Raw genomic sequence first — 8,527 nt, 5'->3', positions numbered from 1 at the left:
AGGGGGCTGAGAGCCGCCGTCGTCACAGGGTATGCGGGGCGCCATCATTGCTTATCTGGCGGAGCGAGCCAGACAGGACACCGGTCTTGTTTCCTGCGGCCCGAGTCAGCTCGGGGTAGGGCGATGATGGCGCCTCCTGTTGACGTGGCTGGTCTGCGCCCTAGGTTGGGCGATGTGGAAGCTCCTCCGAAGCCGAGGTCGAGTCTGTCTTCCTTGGCCGAGGCCGAGTCCGAGCCCCTGGGTCGGGCGAGGCGGAGGTCGTCGGCTGAGGCCAGGGCAGAGTCCGAGCCCTGGGGTCGGGCGAAGCGGAGTTCGTCGTCTTCTGGGGCTGAGCCCGAGTTCGAGCCCTGGGTCGGGCGGAGCGGAGTTCGCCGTCTTCCGGGACTTAGCCCGAGTTCGAGCCCTAGGTCAGGCGGAGCGAAGTTCGCCGTCTTCCGGGACTTAGCCCGAGTCCGAGCCCTGGGTCGGACGGAGCGGAGTTCGCCGTCTTCTGGGGCTGAGCCCGAGTCCGAGCCCTGGGTCGGGCGGAGCGGAGTTTCCTGTGGTGCCTTCTGCAGGACCTGACTGCCTGTCAGTCTCACTCTGTCAAGTGGCACTGCAGTCGGTGTGGCGCAGGCGACGCTGTCCTTCTGTCAGGCCGGTCAGTGGAGCGGCGAAGTGACGGCGGTCAATTCGGCTCTACCGGGGGGCGCACGTCAGGATAAAGGTGTCAGGCCACCTTTGCATTAAATGCTCCTGCGATTTGGTCGGTCAGTGCGGCGATTTAGTCAGGGTTGCTTCTTAGCGAAGGCAGGGCCTCGGGCGAGCCGGAAATATGTTCGCCGTCGGAGGGGGGCCTCGGGCGAGACGGAAATCCTCCGGGGTCGGCTGCCCTTGTCCGAGGCTAGGCTCGGGCGAGGCGTGATCGAGTCGCTCGAACGGACTGCTCCCTGACTTAATCGCACCCATCAGGCCTTAGCAGCTTTATGCTGATGGGGGTTACCAGCTGAGAATTAGGAGTCTTGAGGGTACCCCTAATTATGGTCCCCGACAGGTAGACTGGCGCCGCCACCTTCACCGAACAGACCTCCCGACGCTCTTGCTTGTGGTGCTGAGCCGAGGCGTTCGCCGCTTGCCCACCGTAGATCATGAAGCAGTCGCGGACCTCGGGGAACTCTCCTGCCTGGTGATCTTCCTTCTTGTCGCCATCGTGGGCCCTGCCACCCTCCGCGGGTGGCCCGGCCCTGTGGAAGTGGCGCCGAAGCATGACACACTCCTCAAGGGTGTGCTTGACGGGTCCCTGGTGGTAGGGGCACGGCTCCTTGAGCATCTTGTCGAAGAGGTTGGCACCTCCGGGGGGGTTTCCGAGGGTTCTTGTACTCGGCGGCGACGACAAGGTCCGCGTCGGCGGCGTCGCGTTTCGCTTGCGACTTCTTCTTGCCCTTATTCTTGGCGCCGCGCTGAGTTGACGCCTCGGGGGCATCTTCCAGTGGGCGGCCCTGGGGCTGCTTGTCCTTCCAGAAGATAGCCTCGACCGCCTCCTGGCCCGAGGCGAACTTGGTAGCGATGTCCATCAGCTTGCTCGCCCTGGTGGGGGTCTTGTGACCCAGCTTGCTCACCAGGTCGCAGCAGGTGGTGCCGGCGAGGAACGCGCCGATGACATCCGAGTCGGTGATGTTGGGCAGCTCGGTGCGCTGCTTCGAGAATCGCCGGATGTAGTCCCGGAGGGACTCTCCCGACTGCTGCCGGCAGCTTCGGAGGTCCCAGGAGTTTCCAGGGCGCACGTACGTGCCCTGGAAATTGCCGGCGAAGGCCTGGACCAGGTCGTCCCAGTTGGAGATCTGCCCCGGAGGCAGGTGCTCCAACCAGGCGCGAGCGGTGTCGGAGAGGAACAGGGGGAGGTTGCGGATGATGAGGTTGTCATCGTCCGTTCCACCCAGTTGGCAGGCCAGCCGGTAGTCCGCGAGCCACAGCTCCGGTCTCGTCTCCCCCGAGTACTTTGTGATAGTAGCCGGGGGTCGGAACCGGGTCGGGAACGACGCCCGTCGTATGGCCCGGCTGAAGACCTGCGGACCGGGCGGTTCGGGTGAGGGACTTCGATCCTCCCCGCTGTCGTAGCGTCCTCCCCGCCTGGGGTGGTAGCCTTGGCGCACCCTCTCGTCGAGGTGGCCCGACGGTCGCGGTGATGGTGCTCGTTGCCGAGGCGACCCGGGGCCGCAGGCGCTGTGTTGCGCGTGCGCCCGGTGTGGACCGAGGCTTCCCGCATAAATCGGGAAGTCGCGGCACGATGTTCCGAGGGGTACCCCTGCCTTCGGGAGGCGGAGCTCTCGGCCCATCGGACCGCGGCGCCTTCCAGGAGATTCTTGAGCTCTCCCTGGATTCGTCGCCCCTCGATGGTTGATGGCTTTTGCATCGCACGAAGAAGCATTGCTGCTGCAGCCAGGTTCTGGCCGACCCCACTGGATGCGGGTGGCGGCCTGACCCTGACATCATCGGTGATGCGGTGCTGGAAGCCCTGGGGTAGATGACGTATTTCTCCGGCCGGAGGCTGGCCTGCCCATTCCTGCCCGACGTCCCGGCGGATCGGCTCAAGTGCTCCTGCCCCCTCGTCGAGCCTGGCCTGCACCCCGCGGATTTGCTCGAGCTGTGGGTCATGACCCCCCGCCGGAACGGGGACCACAGCTAGCTCCCGTGGGATGTCAACGCGAGGCACCGACCTAGGGAGATCACCGTCCTCCGGCATGCCGAGATGGTTGCCTTCGGAGGGACCCCCTAGATCGACGTGGAAACATTCGCGGCTTGGGCTGCAGTCCTCGTCGCCGAGGCTGCGGCTACCGTCGGAACAGTCGGAAAGGCAGTAGTCGCATGCGGTCATAAAGTCCCGCATGGCACTGGGGTGGCCAAGTCCAGAGAAATCCCAGCAGAAGTCGGGCGCGTCGTCTTCCTCGGACCCAGAGGGCCCGTAGGTCGAGACGTCCATCAGCCGGTCCCAGGGTGACCGCACACGATACCTCAGAGGGTTTGGACTTGCCTCTACGAGAGCGTCCGCCAAAGCGGGGTCGCTTGGCGGTTCGAGGCTGAATCTGAAAGGCGTGAGATGGGAATCGGTCGATACCTCTTGGTCGACGGGCGATGATGAAGTCACGTCGGGGACTGACTGAACCGTCGTCTTAGGTACGAGGGTGACGTCCAGCAAGCCTTTCGCGAGCGCGCTGGCGTCGTCCGTTTGCTCGGAATCGGCGTGTTGCGGGGAGACGACGCTCGTCTTCGTCTCAAACGCGAGGTCGGTGTCCGACGCCCCCCCGTTGGGGCGCTGGCGCTGTCGACTCGCTCGACAGCCGACGAGGCGCTGCCTCCTGCTTGGCCTTGGTTGCCCCGCCTCCTCCTCCGTCGGCGGGGGAGAGGACGGGGTGAGCTCGAACGTTGTTCTTCCACCACGCGGGGAAGACGTCGTCGACTCCGCCGCCGGCGGGCGGGCTGTCGGCCGCCATTGTCGCTGTCGCACGGCGGTGGAAGGAGCATCATGTCGTAGCTGCCGTCGAGGGACACGAACTCAAGACTCCCGAAACGGAGCACCGTCCCGGGTTGGAGAGGTTGCTGGAGACTGCCCATCTGGAGCTTGACGAGATGCTGTTCGTCAACACGCAGCAGGCCCCTACCTGGCGCGCCAACTGTCGGCGTTTCGAGACCGGGGGGTCCCTGGGTCGACGAGTGAAATGTCGCTGCGTGCCCCAGCCCAGATGGGTCGGCGCGAGGCCGAGCGCGAAGGGGGGAGAAAGGTGGCCAGAGACGGGCGTGAGAGAGGTGAAAATCCCGCGGCCTTCGTGTTCGTCCCGTGCCCAGGTCGGGTGCGCTTGCAGTAGGGGATTACAAGCGTCCACGCGGGAGAGGGAGCGAGCGGCCTCACGCGAGCGCCTGTCTCGTCCTCGTCCCCGCGCGGCCAACCCTCTGTAAGAGGGCCCTGGTCCTTCCTTTTATAGACGTAAGGAGAGGATCCAGGTGTACAATGGGAGGTGTAGCAGAGTGCTACGTGTCTAGCGGAGGAGAGCTAGTGCCCTAAGTACACGTCGTCGTGGCAGCCGGAGAGGTTTTGGCACCCAGTTGGTGTGATGTCGTGGCTGTCGGAGGAGCGCTGGAGCCTGGCGGAAGGACAGCTATCGGGGCTGTTTAGTCCTTGCTGACGTCCTCTTGCTTCCGTAAGGGGGCCGAGAGCCGCCGTCGTCAGGGAGCGTGCGGGGCGCCATCATTGCCTCTCTGGCGGAGCGAGCCAGATGGGACGCCGGTCTTGTTCCCCGTAGCCTGAGTCAGCTCGGGGTAGGGTAATGATGGCGCCTCCTGTTGACGTGGCTGGCCCGCGCCCTAGGTTGGGTGATGTGGAGGCTCCTCCGAGGTCGAGGTCGAGTCTGTCTTCCGTGGCCGTGGTCGAGTCTGAGCCCCTGGGTCGGGCGAGGCGGAGACCGTCGACTGAAGCCAGGGCTGAGTCCGAACCCTGGGGTCGGGCGAAGCGGAGTTCGTCGTCTTCTGGGGCTGAGCCCAAGTCCGAGCCCTGGGTCGGGCGGAGCGGAGTTCGTCGTCTTCTGGGGCTGAGCCCAAGTCCGAGCCCTGGGTTGGGCGAAGCGGAGTTCGTCGTCTTCTGGGGCTGAGCCCAAGTCCGAGCCCTAGGTCGGGCGGAGCGGAGTTCGCCGTCTTCCGGGGCTTAGCCCGAGTCTGAGCCCTGGGTCGGGCGGAGCAGAGTTCGCCGTCTTCCGGGGCTTAGCCTGAGTCCGAGCCCTGGGTCGGGCGGAGCGGAGTTCGCCATCTTCCGGGGCTTAGCCCGAGTCCGAGCCCTAGGTCGGGCGGAGCGGAGCTTCCTATGGCGCCTGCGGCCGGGCCTGACTGCCTGTCAGCCTCACTCTGTCAAGTGGCACCGCAGTCGGAGCGGCGCAGGCGGCGCTGTCTTTCTGTCAGGCCGGTCAGTGGAGCGGCGAAGTGACGGCGGTCACTTCGGCTCTGTCGACTGAAGGGCGCGCGTCAGGATAAAGGTGTGAGGCCACCTTTGCATTAAATGCTCCTGCGATTTGGTCGGTCGGCGTGGCGATTTGGTCAGGGTTGCTTCTTGGCGAAGACATGGCCTCGGGCGAGCCGGAAATATGTTCGCCACTGGAGGGGGGCCTCGGGCGAGGCGGAGATCCTCCGGGGTCGGCTGCCCTTGTCCGAGGCTAGGCTCGGGCGAGGCGTGATCGAGTCCCTCGAATGGACCGATCCCTGACTTAATCGCACCCATCAGACCTTTGCAGCTTTATGCTGATGGAGGTTACCAGCTGAGAATTAGGAGCCTTGAGGGTACCCCTAATTATGGTCCCCGAAACTAATGCTTATGACTTTTAAGCATGTACTATATATGTACACAAACACAGATTGATTGAGTGAGTACATGAAATTGGTATAGATGGAAATGGAAGCGGAAAGTATTTGCTTGATGCACGTGAGTGGAATTAGCAACTTTTGTCTGAAATGGTATGGACACGCATATGCACGTATTCCATCAGTCTTTAACTAAGACCACACGCATATGCACGTATTCCATCAGTCTTTAACTAAGACCACATTTTATTTCTTGAGAAGTTATCTAAAAAAATGATTAGGTTTCAAATGAGAATGGCACTTACTATACGTGTCATATGAACTGTGTCAGAACGTAGGATTTACCGCTGGCCTGGCAAAAGTTGCAATTTCCAGCACTGTTTACAGGTACTCTGTTCCGTTTCACCCATATAAGCATGCAGAGAGATTTCCAGTGCCTCTCCAAAGCCGGACTGTGTGTCAACTGTCAACAAACTAACAAAGCAAAACAATCCTAAAAAGAAAAAAAAAGATGCTATGTCCACCTAGCAGCACTCTCTAGATATTTTATTCTCCTCTCAACTCAATCCTGTCGCATCTAGTGAACAGCTAAACTCGTTCATCAGAGAAGCTTCTGGTCCCTCGTTATCACCATCGTCGTCGTCGTCATCTGCGTTAGCCAACCAGCGCCCTAGCGAGGTAGCCTCCCGGGGGAACGGCGCGACCGCACGTACAGCACGGTGCACAGCGCCGTGCCCAGGGCGCACGTCGCGCCCCAGAGGATGAAGCTGTCCCGGTAGCAGGCGGCGCCGAGGCATCGGTTGCCGCCGTGCGCGCCCCTCTGGTACAGGAACGCGGCCAGGTAGCCGAAGCAGAGCGAGCCCAGGGGGATGTTGGCCACCACTACGTTGTGGTTGACGCCGAAGTTCTTCGTGCCGAACAGCTCGTTCGTCGTCGATGCGGCCACCGAGGTGATGGCGCCCGTGCACGTGCCGACCACGGCCGTGCTGGCGTACAGGGACATGTTCTTCGGGTGCAGCAGCAGGAGGAACGCGCCGGGCATGGGGGCCATCAGCCACGCCATGGACGCCGTTCTTGATAGGGAGTAGCCACTCCTGGTCATGCACATATTTTTTTTGTTGTCAGCACAAGTAGTAACAGCCGAGACGTTTGCATGCAAGAGGCTAGGGATGAAGTGATGAACATGCACAGCACAGTGCGGTGCTTACTTGGCAGTGTAGTAGTCCAAGAAGGCGGGAAGGAGACGACCGAAGAAGCCGAACGAGGAGGACAGGGAGACTAGAGTGGACGCATCGGTGAGTCCTCGCGAGTCTGCGATCTGTCCCAGGTTGTTGAGGAAGACCAGACCCAGAGTGCCGCTGAACATGTAGCTGAGAAAGTACAGCCAGAAGTCAAATAGTCTCAGCAAGCGGAGGCCGCCGACCTCCTCTTGTTGACCATTATTCTGTCGTTGGAGCTCCGCCCCTGCCTCCTCCTGCTTGTCCTCCGCCTGAATCTCGACCACCGACACCGGCGCGGGTACCGCCGTCTCGGACTCGGGCCCGTCGGAGTCGTGATCGTGGACCCGGTTCTCCCACATACTCTCGCGTATCTTGGCCGTGCCCTCCCTGACTCTGAGCCACACTGGGATCAGCAGAGGCAGGGCGAGCAGCACGTAGAGGCTGACCATGTGTGCTCTAGACGAGAGCCCGATGGACTTGGCCCCTACGCTGCCGACGACGGCGCAGGCTCCGGTGGCCAGGGTGATCACGAACATGGCGAGGAACGGCGCTTCGGTCCTCCTGCGGCGGCCCTCCTTGAGTTCCACCACCCGGAGGGACGGCGCCGCCACGAGCGCGACGGCCATCGGGACGACGGCATTGAGGAGGAGGTACACCTCCGCGGTGGAGTACCTCGCCCTCGCCGCCCTGGGGATGGTGTCCGCCATGGTGGTGTAGAACTTGGCGCTGAGCCCGAGGTAGCTCGTGGCCAGGCTGACCGCGACGCGGCTGTGGGCAGGGAAGTTGTTGATGCAGAGGAGGTAGCACACGGTGTTGACCCAGCAGATGCCGTTGCCGGCGAGGGAGGTGAGCGCGAACATGTGCCAGTACGCGAGGCCGGCCCTGTCGAGGAACAGGAACTGGACGCCGTACCCGACGAGGCCGAACGTGGCCCCGGTCAGCGCCACCACCCAGAGCGGGAGGCGCAGCGCGGCCACACCCGCGAGCCAGCCGAAGAGCTTGCCGGCGTCGGAGGCGAAGGCGAGGAAGTTGAGCTGCACCTGCGAGATGCCCTTGGTCTCCTTGAGCTGCGACGAGTAGACGGCGAAGTCGGCGTTGGGGCCGTTGACGGTCTGGAGCCAGACGCTCCCTACCAAGCTCAGCCAGTGGGCCGAGGAAGGAGACGACGACATTGTTAGTGGGGAGGATTTTTTCTTCTTCTTCTGCTGTGCGGCTTCCGCTGCCGCTAGCTTGCTACGCCGAAGCGTGCCACTTATTATTGTGCGCAATCTCAACGGGTGGCCCAACGGCGATCAACGAACCACCAACGGCGATGGCGATGGCTGTGTGGTTTGTTCTTTGTGCATTGTGCTCTGCCACAAGCGCTAGCTTATATAGTGCTCTGTGTGCTTGGCCCAGGGAGACGGGTGCTAGTGGTAGCGCGGCCGCGGGCACGCACCTGACGTGACGGCAATGGCCGGCCAAGGTTTGGCAACATGCGTCCACGTCCACGGGATGGCAGTAACACTAGCACTAGACACTAGTGCAGGTCATGGCATGGAACATGTACATCGTCCATCGTCAGCAGGTGCGAGACCACAGATCGATGACACAGTTGTAGCAGGAGCAGTAGTGCATGATTCAAAACGTGGGTTCGTCGTCAGTTAGAAGCTACCATCGCTCGTCATTCGTCAACTTTGGAAGCCGCTAACGTCTGGTGCAAAACGTGAAGCGTGGGCCACCGGCCACAGCCGTACCCGTACCCCGCGCGAGGATGGCAGTTTCCACGGCCCGGTAATGGCTCGGAGCAGCAGCTCGAGCTCGATCTGATCGCTGCGCGCGGTCAGCCGCCGGCCACGACGCGCGGCGTGCAGGACGCCCTGCATGGTCGTCAGCAGAGACGACGTCTGGGTTTCTACTACGGCGTGTTAATCCGTGCAAGGAACGTGTTTGGCTGTAAGGCAAGGATGCATCATGTCACCCTGACAAAGTATGCGTTTAAGATG

At 62.3% G+C, this 8,527-nt stretch overlaps 1 protein-coding gene across 1 annotated transcript; it reads right to left on the bottom strand.

Annotated features, from left to right (window-relative positions):
* Positions 1-5,629: 5,629 nt before the first annotated feature.
* Positions 5,630-7,887, bottom strand: LOC103630482 (Major facilitator superfamily protein). The gene is made up of 2 exons (XM_008651533.3): positions 6,531-7,887; positions 5,630-6,416 (listed from the first exon to the last, which is right to left on the bottom strand). The coding sequence occupies exons 1-2, from the start codon at positions 7,712-7,714 to the stop codon at positions 5,993-5,995; spliced, it is 1,608 nt and encodes a 535-aa protein (XP_008649755.1). The 5' UTR covers positions 7,715-7,887; the 3' UTR covers positions 5,630-5,992.
* Between the last annotated feature and the right edge of the window lie 640 nt (positions 7,888-8,527).

The sequence above is a fragment of the Zea mays genome, chromosome 6, assembly GCF_902167145.1.
Source record: "Zea mays cultivar B73 chromosome 6, Zm-B73-REFERENCE-NAM-5.0, whole genome shotgun sequence".
Taxonomy (NCBI): domain Eukaryota; kingdom Viridiplantae; phylum Streptophyta; class Magnoliopsida; order Poales; family Poaceae; genus Zea; species Zea mays.
Note: the sequence above shows the minus strand (reverse complement) of the source record. Positions and strands in the feature narration are given on the sequence as shown.